Below are 13,102 nucleotides of genomic sequence, written 5' to 3' on the forward strand. Positions count from 1 at the left end.
GGGACACCCCATGCCATCAGACACCTTGATCTGCCATCCTCCACAGCTCTGGCTTCCTGGATGCATAAGGGTTTTCCAGCACCTTATATTTATCCAGTGTCTGCCATGGCAAGGGCTCTTATTTGACATTGTTGCCTAATCAGGGGAAACAAAGGCAGATGAGGCAGAGGCATGACACAAAGGGCTCTCAGTGTGACAGGGGAAAAGACCAGTTATAAATCACTGCCACACAAGACATGGACAGCACAATCAGAAAAAAAAAATGGATAATTTTTTTTTCTCTAACTATGGGATTTCAGAGAACCATTTTTACTCCAGTGGAGGAATTTGGAAAAGTCCCTTTGGAGAGGGAGGCATTTGAATTAGAATGTGAATATTGGTGAAAATGTAGACATGTTGAAATGATCCTGGAATATGCTAAAGGACAGAGAAAGCTTCCAGGGTAAGAAGTTGAGAATATCAGAAAAGAGATTTTGTTGGATTTGTGTAAGGAAATAAGATGAGCTGGATATATTGGAACCAGCTCATGAAAACCCTGCAATGCAGGATGCCTTTAATCCACAGAGAAGCCCTGGAATTTTATGAGCAGATGGGGAGGGCTGAGTGGATTCAGCGGTGCTGTGCAGCTGTGTGTAAGGTAGACTGGAATGATAACCGGGGTCTGAGTTATTGTGGGGTAAGAAAGGTAAAAGGGGGGTAGATGTGACCACTATTTTACATGAAGCCTCTGGCAGGGTGTGGTGACAGGACGTGGCAGGCAGCAGATCGCTAAGCTCAGGCAGCCAGGCACAGTGTTTAGGAGTTTGGATGCTGGATACAAATGCTTGGTCTTCTAGTCCTGGCTCTGTCACTGCATATCTTTGACAGATTACTTTTTTTTTTAACCTCTCAATGCCTCAATCTCTTCATCCATCAAATGGGGATAAAAATCTTACTCCTCATACCCATGTGCCAAAGATTAAATGAGTAAGTGTGTGTAATACATTGTAAGCATCATCTGGCACAGCCGGAGTTATCATGCTCAATATAAAAAAGTGGCTCTTATTATTATTGAAGGTAACAGAATGGGAGAATGAACTTCTGAACCCAGTTGAAATGATGGTGAAATATGGAAGTAGAGAATTACACAAGGAAAGGATCACTGTTTTGTGATCTTTCCACAAGGCTACTTGGGCAACTCTGCTGACACGTGGGACCACATCTCATTAGAGGGCAGGATGAAATTTGTGGACTGTCCATCTCCATAATGATTCAGACATCTGCATTCTTCTGACTTTCTAAGTTTCCAAAGTCCTGATTTTGCTGTCCGGCATGAGCAGGGTTAAAGTTCACCAATCAATCAGGAATACACTCAAGACATGACAATTTCCTCACTTCTAGTAACAATGAGCCCCAGAACCAACAACTATGGTCTCACAGGAAGCCATCAAATAGATGATCCTTTTAAGAGCATACAGGACTTTTGGAGAGACTGTGACACCAACAGACTGAGCATTGAGGTTGTTTTATTCAAAAGAAAAAAACTGTGATGTTTTGGTTTTAGTTAAGGAATATTTTCACATCTGTGTGCGTTTGGAGGAGGTTGAGGGAAGGAGGAGAGAGGAGAAACAAGGGGGCATCCTACAAGCAACACATCTTGCCTCTTATTTTTTTTAACTTTGATTATAGAACTCAGAGCTGAAATGCTCTGCTCTTCTTCCATATTCCAGTCAGTGCTCAGATTGTTCCAATTTAATGCATGCATAAGAATAAAGATGAAGCTCTCAAGTGCTGGGGTAGATTTGGCAAAAAGAGATGAGGCTTTATCCCTGTAAGATTAAACAATCATCAGGGTTAAAGGTTTAATCTGCTGGAGTTCAGCCCAGGATGGGGTTCAGAGAACCAGAATAATTGGATACAGCCTCAGACTTTGAACATCAGAGCTAGTTGGGGTGTATGTGTGTGTGTGAGAGAGAGAGCGAGGGGGCGGGGGGCGGGGGGATGTGCTATTAAGTAGGAGAGGTCTCTCTTTTGCAATGTGCCTGGGCAGGAGGAGTAAAGCCGCCTGCCCCTGCCTCCTGGATCCTCAGTGCTAACTGGATGCCACTTCTGGGGGTTGCTGTACACGTGAATGTGTGCTATTGTTCCAGGCACACGCTGGCCTTAAGACATAGCACAAAACAGGCCTGTCCTTATTCAGAAGCAGATCCCCCTCCATCACTCAAACCGGCCCTTCCAGGTCACATGCCGGAGGCCTCTGCAGACAGGACGCAGCTGCCTCAAATCTGCTGCCTAACATTAGCCACAGTTGGAAGACCCTGACAGCCCAGAGCTTCCCAGGCTCTGCAGGGGAAACTAGAAAGATCTGAGATCCAGGCACTATGTTCTCCCAGGAACTGTGGCTGGAAAATGAGAAAAAGTGCGCTGTGGTTCGGAAGTCTAAGCAAGGCAGGAAGCGCCAAGAGCTGCTGGCCGTGGCGTTGGGGGTGAAGGTGGGAGTCAAAGGCGGCTGGCTTTGGCCCCCTCTCAAACTCTTTGCCTGTTCACAGATCTCCTCCCTGGTTCGAAGGGCTGCCCTCACACACAATGACAACCACTTCAACTATGAGAAGACACACAACTTCAAGGTAAGACGCTGCATCCTCCCTTTGTCACACCTGAGCAGGTAGGGAGGGTCCGTTTGTGGTTTCCAACTGGTCCGGGGTGGTCCTGTCAGGAGACAGAAAATTCCTTTGTTTCTCACTTTGAGCTTCGTACTTAATACTGTTGCCTTGTATTGAATCCAACCGGAGGCCTCAGAAAGCAGCTTGCTGGATGCTTTTGCCTAGAAACATCTATCTGTGTATTGACTTAGTTCCTGATAATTTCCCTTCCCGTGTCCAGTGAAAGAAAAACTGAGCATGCCCACTCTGTGCTTAGAGATGTTCTGGTGGAAGCTGAGCTGTACTTTTCCACTCTGAGTAGTGGTAAAGAAACTTGCTGTCTCTGAGCAAGTGAAAACAGTTGCCATTTCACATTCTGCGTTCTGTCCTTTGTTTTCAAAGGTGCTACCTCCCTCTGTTTCTGTGTAGCCAGCTGTGAAAGCAAATGATGAGGAGAGATATCAGCCAGTTGCTTTGTGTATGCTCTGGGTGCAGGGCCACCCTCCTCGCCTAGCCAAGCTGGGTCCTGCTGCCCAGACCAAACAAAGATAGGGAAGCCTCTGAAGTGGACTTTCCCACGTGTATTTATAAAACAAGAATGACTGTCATCTCCATTTTAGATCAGCACTTGTACCTATGACCTGCCGACAGAAAATTATGGCCTATTTCTTTTACTGAGTTGTTCCAAAAGGGCAGGTAGGGAATCTGATGCCACATTGCCTGGCTTGACATGCTGCTGAGAGACAAGAGAGAGTTAGAAATTTACCCCAGCAGATAGGCTGACAACCGAGAAGATTGGAGAGGAAGCATTCAGGTAGAAGAGAACAGGCACGAGAAAGAAAATATGAATTGCCTTCTTTTTTAAACTCAGTTCCTTTAGGGCCAGTAAACCCTAGTGACTGTTGGGACTAGATAATCCTTGGTCAGAGGTGACGGGGAAACAGATTTTCTGCTCTTGCTTGCCGATCCTCCACCAGAACCAACATGCGTCTATGAGATAATAGACGTTCATGTGAGTTTGGTGTGTCTCCCTGCTTCTGTTTTTAGAAGGCAAATGGCTCAGGCATTTGTATGCTATCATTCAACTGAGGAATGGAATTATTCAGCCCTATATATTTAGCATTAGGGTGAAGAATTGCATTATATAGGTTTTGTCCCAACACCAAACAGTGACAGATCTAATTTGGAGCATAGAAAGTCTATGGTTTGTTTTTTTCTCCTTCCTGTTTTCTATTTTAACCTTCATTATTTTTCTGCCTTAAGAACGTGTTTTTCTGACTTTTGGCAGAAATCCCTGGTTTGGGGCATCCTGTGGATATGCTACCATGGAAGAAAGGGTGGATCTTCTTGGACTTATAAATACTTTTCCTTCCTCTCAAAAATTCCAATTATATTGGCTTTAAGATACTATTGGAATTATGCACCCTACCATAATGTCTTTATGGACTAGCTTCTCCATGTATATACTGTGTCTGAGCTCATGTTAAAAATAAAAAAAAATTAAATTAAAAAAAATACACACGCGTATTTAGTTGATTGATAGGCTTCAAAGCAACATCAGTCACTCTTTTCAATCTTAGGACTCTGAATGGAAATTTACTATTCAGACATTTTAAAACAAAAAGACAGTGCATTTTATTTCTTAAATAGTACTGTTACTACCTGATATGTTCAATATCAGTGAAAAACACCAGTTTCAAAAATGTTCGCTTAAAAACTCAGAATCTATTCAGTGTGGCCTCTTCTAATTTTCAGCTATTGAGACAAAGAAAGGCAGAGAAGAGACAATACGTTGAGAGGGATACAAAAGCCAGACAGGAGCCTTCTCTCATGTGTTTTAAATAGACATCTTTGAAACTTAACAGACCCCAGAGTAGTGGCAGCAGTTGATTGTGGCGTTCAATAGTACTGTTGGTGCCACTGACCTTAAGAATGAGTGACCAGGGCTGGAGGAGGCATTCCCTCTGTCCTTCCTTGCCCCTTGCCCTCCCTGCACCCCCAAAGAAGTGTAAGTGGAAACTTTGCATGGACTTTGGAAGAACATTCCAAAAGCAGCTCTGTGCTATAAATACAAGAGTGGGCTTTTAGTAACAAGCCACTAACGGAGAAAGAAATTTCTTATCAAAGTCTCCACTGTCTGCTTGGAATTTCTGTTTTAAACCTTAATTTTACACTAGCTGTTTCTTTATGTTGGCTTCTAATAGATTTTATTCTGAAACTTTTTTGATTTATAATTTATGTTCTTATTTGAGGAAATTGGGTACAGGGCATAGAGTGTTAAATAAAAATAATAAATAATCACATTTTCATGTTTATCAGACCTTGCTTGCTCCTTTCTGGACTCCTCTGAGATTTGCAACTGCCAGTAGAATTGATTCCTCACCCCATAACAAGACTTTTTTGCCCCTGTGAGATCTGTTCCATAAAAATTCCTCTTTCTTACTCTATCCAGGAACTTTGTCAAGAGGAATGAACAGAAGCCCCAACAGACTGGGAATCTGTGCTCCATCCTATCAGAAAGCTCCCAGCCACTGTCCCTGACTACACACACATATCTACTGTGCCTGTTTTCAAGCAGACAGGAAAAGCCAGAATAGAGTCAGAACTAAAACTTTTGGAATCAAATTACAGTGATGCCTCACATCATGCAATGATTATTTACTTTTTCAACCTTGTATGCTGATGCAATTCTTGATCATTTAAAGCCGGAATTTTCTAATGTTATTCACACCTATTTGGCATGAAGAGGTATTTGTTTAAAGAATGGCAAAAATAACAGACTCCACCCTAAAATGAAAATTGTTCATCAAGAGAAAAATCACTGTAATTTAACTCAGTTTATGTGTTTAGTTAAATGTAACTTTTAAAATTCTATTTCTTATTGATGCATTATAATTATACACAATAGTGGGATTCATTAAGCCCCATTCATTCAAGCACATAACATCATTTGCTCAGTCTCATTTCCTAGTACCTTCCCTTTTCCTCCTCCTCCCTGCCCCTGATCTGCTTGCTCTATTCTACCTATCCCCCTTCTATTATTATTATTATTATTATTATTATTATTATTATTATTATTTTGGTACTAGGAACTGAACCCAGGGGTGCTTAACCACTAAACCATATCCGCATCCCCTTTTAAATTTAGGGACAGGGTCTTGCAGAGTTGCTTAAGGTTGCTAAGGCTGGCTTTGAACTTGTCATCCTCCTGCCTCAGCCTCCCAAGCCGCTGGGATGACAGGCATGTGCCACTGCACCTGGTCTATTATTTTGTTTAAATTAGTGTGTGATGATTATATAAGCGTGGCATATTTGTATGGACTTAGCTCATTTTATATTATGTAGTTGACTGGAAGAGGCACTCACATATAACTGGCATAATCTTTCTTCCTTTTTTTTTGTGATGCTGGGGATCGAACCCAGGCCCTCACATATACTTGACAAGTGCTCTACCACTGAACCACACCCCCAGCACTCCTGAATAGTTTCTCCAATAACACTTTGTGGCTGAATTCTAAAACTCAAACCCCAGAGCCCCCAGTATCTGGATGGCCATCCTTCCCTCCCACATTTAGAACGTGGCGAGGTTGTCATAGGTGGCTTTAGCACTCCTGGCCACAATATGATCTTTGGCAAAGAACTTGGTTCCCTTGGCCTCAACTTCCTCATCTGTAAAATGGGAATGTTGTGAGGTTTAAGGAATGCCTCTAAAGCACTTATGATCTCCTGGTCCTTGTAGTAAGTATTCATTTGTTGTTAACCTCTATCATTATTTTTTTATTCTTCTATTTGTGTCTCTCAATTGTGCCTTTTGTTTAGTTTTCCCTGTCTCTGTATTTCTCGCTCTTTACCCTCATACCCCTCTTTCTTCATCATCTCTTTCTTCCTCTCTTGCAAAAAGATGTAATAGGAAATGAAATAAAGTCTGATGATTTATTTGAATGTATTTTATCATATAACCAGTCCTGGTTTATGTTCCTCATTTATTTATAAAGTAGACAAATGATCTAGATTTTTTAGATTTAGATGTCATGCATATTTTCCCCCAGTTCTTAAAAAGTCTTTTTATCTCTGAGGACTCTTAATTTTCTAGCACTTTTATAACAAATGACCAGAATCTCAGTGGCTTAAAAACCACAAAAATTTATTTTCTCACAGTTTTGGAGAAACCAAGCATGGGCAGGGCTGGTCCCTTCTGGAGTCTCTGAGACAGTCTCCTGCCTCTTTCCTACCTTGCGGTTGTTGGGGGGCCTTGCAGGTTCTTTGGCTTCTAGGTACGTCCCTGCAGTCTCTCTCTCTCTCACACACCATCTTTTTCTCATCTAGTTCTCTGTGCACCTCTGCAGGTCTGACTATTATAAGATCATTGGATTTAGTGCCTACCCCAATCCAGCATGACCTCATCTTAATTGTATCTTCAATTGCCCTGTTTCCAAAGGCCACATTCACAGTGACCCATGGTTAAGACTTGACCATACTTTTCTGGGGGATGCACGCCATTCATTACAAAACTATTATTTTCAGGAACCTTCAATAGGAGGGATCTCTAGCTTCATCCTAAAGGTTACATCATTGGTACTATAAGAAGAAATTCAAAATTTTATTGAGGGTTTTCATGTTCACTAGAAAAGTTCTTTAGATGCAATTTAATTGCTATTAAATGTCAACTCCTTGGTCTAGGTGCCACTACTAATTTCTGTGACCTGGGGAAGTTTTCATTGATTTTTCTTATCCATGTTTTAACGCTCTGACAGAAAGTGATAAAAGTTAGTCATTCCTGATCTCTTATCTTTACTAAGCATTTCTTCATGAAAAGGATTATGGTAAGGGCATAAAAATCTTTAAAATAACTTGTGACTTTTCCTAGACTGTGGTAAATTGTAAGTGTCAATTTACTGTAACTGATTCATATTCAGAGTCTATATTTTATAATCAAAGTTATGATTAGCTATTGCTTCACATTAATATTTGTGGTTAGACAGGACTGGCTACATAATTAGTGGGGCCCAGTTCAAAATGAAATTGTGGGTCCCGTGTTAAAATATTATTAGGAATTTCAAGACAGTGACAACAGAGCATTTGACCAAGTCTAGGCCCTTCTCAGTGCAGGGTCCTGTCCAGCTACTCAGAGTACACGCCTGAGACTCCAGTCCTGTAGTTATATGTGGAGAACAGGAGGCACAGAAATCAGTTTCCAGGAGAATTCAAAGAGTGGGATGCTCCATGTTGCAGGATCCTGTGGAGGGAGCAGGGCAATTGCTTTTCCATCTTTAACTAGGCAGGCTCCCGGAGGAAGTGGGAAGTCAGCACAGCCCTGAATAAAAAAAATAAAAACTTGAGTTACACAGAAGGAATAAAGAACATTCTGGGCAGTGCAAACAACATGAGTGAAAACCTGGAGTCAGAAATGAGCCAGGAGTGAGCCAGGGAGGAGACCCAAAGGCAAAGGGGCCCCTGCACAGTTTGTTCATCAGTGGGGCAGAAGCTGAGGACTCCGCAGGCGCCCTCAGAGGCCTCAGAGCCGGTCCCTCCCCACCCAGCCTGTCCCCAGGATCTGCATCACTCTGCTTTACTCTCTCCTTCCACCCAGGGACATCCAGGACACCCTTCCCTCCTCCCCACGTAGAATAGGGATGGGGAATGGAAAGTTCTCAAGGTGAAGAGGAACCTCCCTACACTCACCTCACCTGTGTTCCCTTCCCCCATTGGTCCCTCTCCCCCATCACCAACTCCACTTTCCCTTACTTTTCTCCACAGCACTGGTCACTGGCTGATGTACACCTTTACTTGTTGTCCTGCCTTCCCCTGGTCAGATGGAAACTCCCCCAAAGAAGGGATTTCTGTCTGGTTCCTGACTGCAGAAGCTCCTATGACGATCAGGGCCCCGCCCCAGCAGACTGGCTCCACATAGGCAAAGCTCATGACTCTGTCTACGCAAAAGTGCAGCTTTAGAGCCTCCTTCCTCACTCCCCACCCCAGTGAGCCCCCATTTGTGCCTTGTGTGTTGCATTCACTTGTGTTCATTGCACTTGTAGGTAGCAGGCCCTTGCCAGGGTCATCAGACTGGGCTGTAGGCAGACAGACACCATTAGGAAGGGCTAGGCCAGCTGTTGCCCCCCATTTGGCTAAGGACATTAGTGTACAGTGCTACCCAGTGTTTTATAGTGAAGGCCATGTGCCCCAGTTTACTCCTGTTGCCCCGTGTCCTGTGTGGTGACTCTCAGAAGTGTCCTCATCAGGACATAAGTGAAATAATTTCCTTACTCACCCTTTTCTGTCCCCTACTCTGCTGGCAGCGTCCTTCCCCCCCAGGGCACACCCTATCTTGTGTGCTGTTATAGCATACTCCCCCTGATGCCCACCTTTCCATAATATTCCTGGGGGCCAGACTAGAAGTTCACGATGCTGAGAATGTGTCACAGTGTGCTGCTAATGCACCTGTCCAGCATATGGCCGTTCAACTACCCAATTTGGGTTTTATGGCTCATTTTTCATTTCTATGCCTATTATTGGTTTTTGCATTTTTTTTTTTTCAATTGAAAGCAGGGCCTCACACATACTAAGTAAACACTCTACCACTGGACCATAACCCCAGCCACAATCTTGGCATTCTTATCAGTATAGTGGCTGCTTGCTTAGGGCAAGCCATTTTTTCTCCCTGCTCACATTCATCTTTTCTTCTTCCTCCTTGACTTCATAAAAAGGTGCTAGCCCATTGTTCCCACTTGCATTCTCATTGGCACTCCTGTGCACCTGGGGAGCAGAGACCAGGGAATATTGCACCTGCACATTGGCCTACCCGGAAATCAGCTTCAGAACGGGTTGTGGGCTCTCTTTTGTGTGCTTTGTCTAATCATCAGAAAAGGTTGTTTAGGCAGAAGTGAGTCTGAGAGGAACAACTGAAAAGAAAGGCAGAATTAGTCGCCTTGAATATGGAATGAGTGACTCCAAGTGAGACTTGAATAAATAGGCTCAGAAATGGTCTTTATGAGGGAAATGTGGCTCCTGCTTCTAAGTGCTACGAAGAGGAGTTGTTTTTATCTACACCCTACTTTGGTCCGGCTCCACCACTATAATTATTAGAAACCCTATTTTCAAGTAATAGAACCCCTGGAAACTCTTCAGTTAAAAAGGAGGTTATTACACAGGAGGGGCTCACAGAGCCCCAGGGACTACCACCAAGCAGAGGAAGAAATGTGAACTCCTCCTTCTCTCCCCCTCCCTCTGCTTTCCCTCCTCCTCACCCTCTCTTTCTTCCTCCTTCCCTCCCTTTCTCACCATTTCAGAAATTTTCTATGGTCATCTGTCCCTGTTGCTTTGGGGACCTGTGGCGAGGTAGAACATCATGGCAGGAGCATGTTGTAGAGCGAAATTGATCATTTCCTGACAGCTGGGAAACAGAGAGCTTGGGGCCCCAATATTCCCTTCAAAGGCATGCCCCCAGTGACCCACTCCCTCTAACTAGATCCCACCAACTCCCAATAGCACCATCACAGGGACCCAAGTCTTTAACACATGAGCTTCTGGGGGATATTTAAGATCCAAACCCATGACAGTGCATGTTTAGCTTAAAAAGAGCGTGTTCATGAAATTGACAGCTTAACTCATCTGTTTTAAATCTGTTGGGTTCAGCAGAATGCCTGTATCCAGGAACTGCATTGACATCAGGGATTTCAAGCATGTGCAGAAAGGGTTTTTGGAGAAGGGTCTCACATAGGCAGTGGTGTGCTCTGCCTGCCAGGGCCTGACTCAGAGCTTCTCTTTGACCTCCTTGGTTTGTCTGTACATACATGTTAGGACACTGTCATCCCTATCCTTGTAAACTCCTTTACAAATTAGCAGAGCCCGGTGGAAGAGAAAAGGCTTTGTTGTAAGCCCTGCTGGGACGCCTGGCTTAGGCCACATACACCAGGGACGTGACTTGGCCAAGCTACTCACAGATGCCAATCATCTACTAAAGAGTCTGACTCTTATCAAGTGCTTAGCTCTTATTAATTTTGTATAGAGTTTGTTTTGATCCAAAGAACACATAATTCAAAGGGACTATTCTAAATGAGTGAATACATGTTTCTGGAATTTTCAGCCTAGAGAAATATGGCTTTTGTGTTTTGCTGGGGGTGTGGGTAAGGGTGGGGCAAGCACCAGTGGTCACTGCACACATCAGTCAGGTCTTTTGGCAGGTTCTCAGGAAAGGAAACTATTTCACCACTCATTCCTTTACTCAACAAATACAGACTTCAGGCTGATATGTGTCATGTGCAAGAAAGACAGTGACGATGAAAGAATAGGACTCTCACAGACAAGGATCATACCCATCCCACCCACCCCGGAACATTTGCAATATCTGGAGACATTTGTTTTATTCTCACACTGAGGGTGTACCAGTGGCAACCAGGAGAGGCTGGGGATACAGCTAAACATCCCATAATGCCCAGGACAGCCCCCACCACAAAGAGTTAGTCAGTCCCACGTCAATAGCACTGAGGTGGAGAAGCCCTGCCACACCCAATGGGGAGCCACAGAAGGTTTCTGAACAAGACTGTCTCAAAAGAATGTGGGTGCCAATATCCTCATGAACTTGAGAGGAAATTAGATAATGAGAATATCTCACTTTATGCAATGAGGAGAGTCCCAAAAAGCTTTGCAGCAATTGTTGTTTGAGAAATTCAATCCCATTTTTTAATTTTGATGAAGCTTTGTTTGTTATAATTGATTTGACCCATTCATGCATCTTTACCAGCAGCTAGGACACCACCCGCTTTGTATTTTCTATGTCAATTACTGGAGCGCTGCACCTTTAGAACAATTTGCTGAGCACTTTGTTAAAGGAGCTCCAGAAGGGTTGTCCTGATCTGGGACCATGAATCTTCAGTCTCCCAGAGACTACAGCTGGGCTGATGAGCTTGTAGCTGGGAAACTCCTTACAGAGTTGGTCCCAAGTACTTTTGTCAAACAAGATGAGGTTATTGAGCTCATCACAAACTTGCCTTTGGACCACATCCTGAATCCTATTTTAAATGCACTGTAGTAGCTACTGACAGACAATCCAGGGATCTGTGGTGCTGGGGTTGAGAACCTCACCTCAGAACCCAGGCTCCCCTGCAGCATCTGCTCAGCAGGCCTCTAGAGGGGACTGCAGATTTCTCTGTGGCACTCTCTGTTGCTGTGTTCTTCCATCTGAAAAGGTTCACTTCAAGGTCAGTCTTCCATCTGATCTTTCAAGAGGGGAAAGTCCAGAGTTTAATTTAATTTCTCACATGAGTTAAATGTCACATGATTACAGGCACTACAGTAAATTTTATATATATATATATATATATATATATATATATATATATATATATATATATATATATATATAAAATCCTTGGACGAAATCTAGAGACTTTCAAATCTCTAGATTTGACTGAGGATAAGCTACCAATGCTCCCTGCCCTCACTTAACACTGGGCAAAAGCTGGACTAGACCCTCAGATCTACCTCGAGGCCCCTCATTTACACAGAAAGAAAACAGGAAAAACATGCCTTTGGTCCAAAGAGCCTTTTTTGAAGCAAAGCAAAATAATCAAGTTCTTATTTTTTTTCCCTCCAGGTACTGGGGATTGAACCCACAGGTGCTTTCCCATTGAGCTACACCCCCAACCCATTTTATTATTGTCTCAATAAACACACACACACACACACACACACGCATATTTTGAGACAGGGTTTTGCTAAGGATCCTCAAACTTCGAATCCTTCCTGTCTCAGTCTCCCTAGGTAGCCGGAATATAGGTGTGTGTAACCATGCCCAACTTATGTTCCCTTTTTTAATTTAAATAATAAAAATGCAAACTGCCCTGCTTAGTTCCCATTTTTAATAAAAATGATACTAATGACAGTACGGTTCTATTCTATACCAGTGAATATCAATCAAGGTTACTATGTCACCCCCAGGGGACATTTGGCAATGTCTGCAGATATTTGTGGTTTGTCCCTACTGAGGATTGCTACTGGTATCTAGCAAGTAAGGGCCAGGGAAGCTGCACAACATCCCACAATGCACAAGATAGCTGCTCCTCCCCCAACAAAGAATTTTCAAGCCCCAAATATTAATGGTAACAAGGTTGATAAACTCCAATATAGACTGATGAGAAAAAGCAAATCTTCTCAACTGCAGCACATGATAAATACCACTGTCTTACAACTAGATCCTGAGCCAAGCTAATTGTACATTTGAGAGATGTTTACACCAGTCCACTAAAACGTATTTGTTATAAAATCACTAGAGAATACTGCCTTCCAGATTGAGCAGATGTGAGACAAATAACATCCTGTTCATTTAGTAAGGGCCAAGCCAGGGGCTACTTGCTACACACGCCTGGGATTTTTCTTGACAGTTCTGCTGGCTCAGTTTTTATTAAGTGGCAATTCCTGGGTCATTTATAAAACATGCCTTATCTCCTGTAATGCCATCTTTTTGTTTGGTGTGGTTTTTTGAA

General features: G+C 43.2%; 1 protein-coding gene across 1 annotated transcript in view; it reads left to right on the forward strand.

The window, feature by feature from the left end:
* Chn2 (chimerin 2) overlaps positions 1-13,102 on the forward strand; it is a 147,779-nt gene that overhangs the window by 110,858 nt on the left and 23,819 nt on the right. Inside the window, exon 7 of the mRNA XM_058573152.1 lies at positions 2,529-2,606. Coding sequence (XP_058429135.1) covers positions 2,529-2,606 — 78 coding nt within the window. The remainder of the gene's footprint in view (positions 1-2,528; positions 2,607-13,102) is intronic.

The sequence above is a fragment of the Marmota monax genome, unplaced genomic scaffold (genome assembly GCF_021218885.2).
Source record: "Marmota monax isolate L192 unplaced genomic scaffold, Marmota_monax_Labrador192_F-V1.1 WCK01_AAM20220418_F8-fsc00133, whole genome shotgun sequence".
In the NCBI taxonomy this organism is placed as follows: Eukaryota; Metazoa; Chordata; class Mammalia; order Rodentia; family Sciuridae; genus Marmota; species Marmota monax.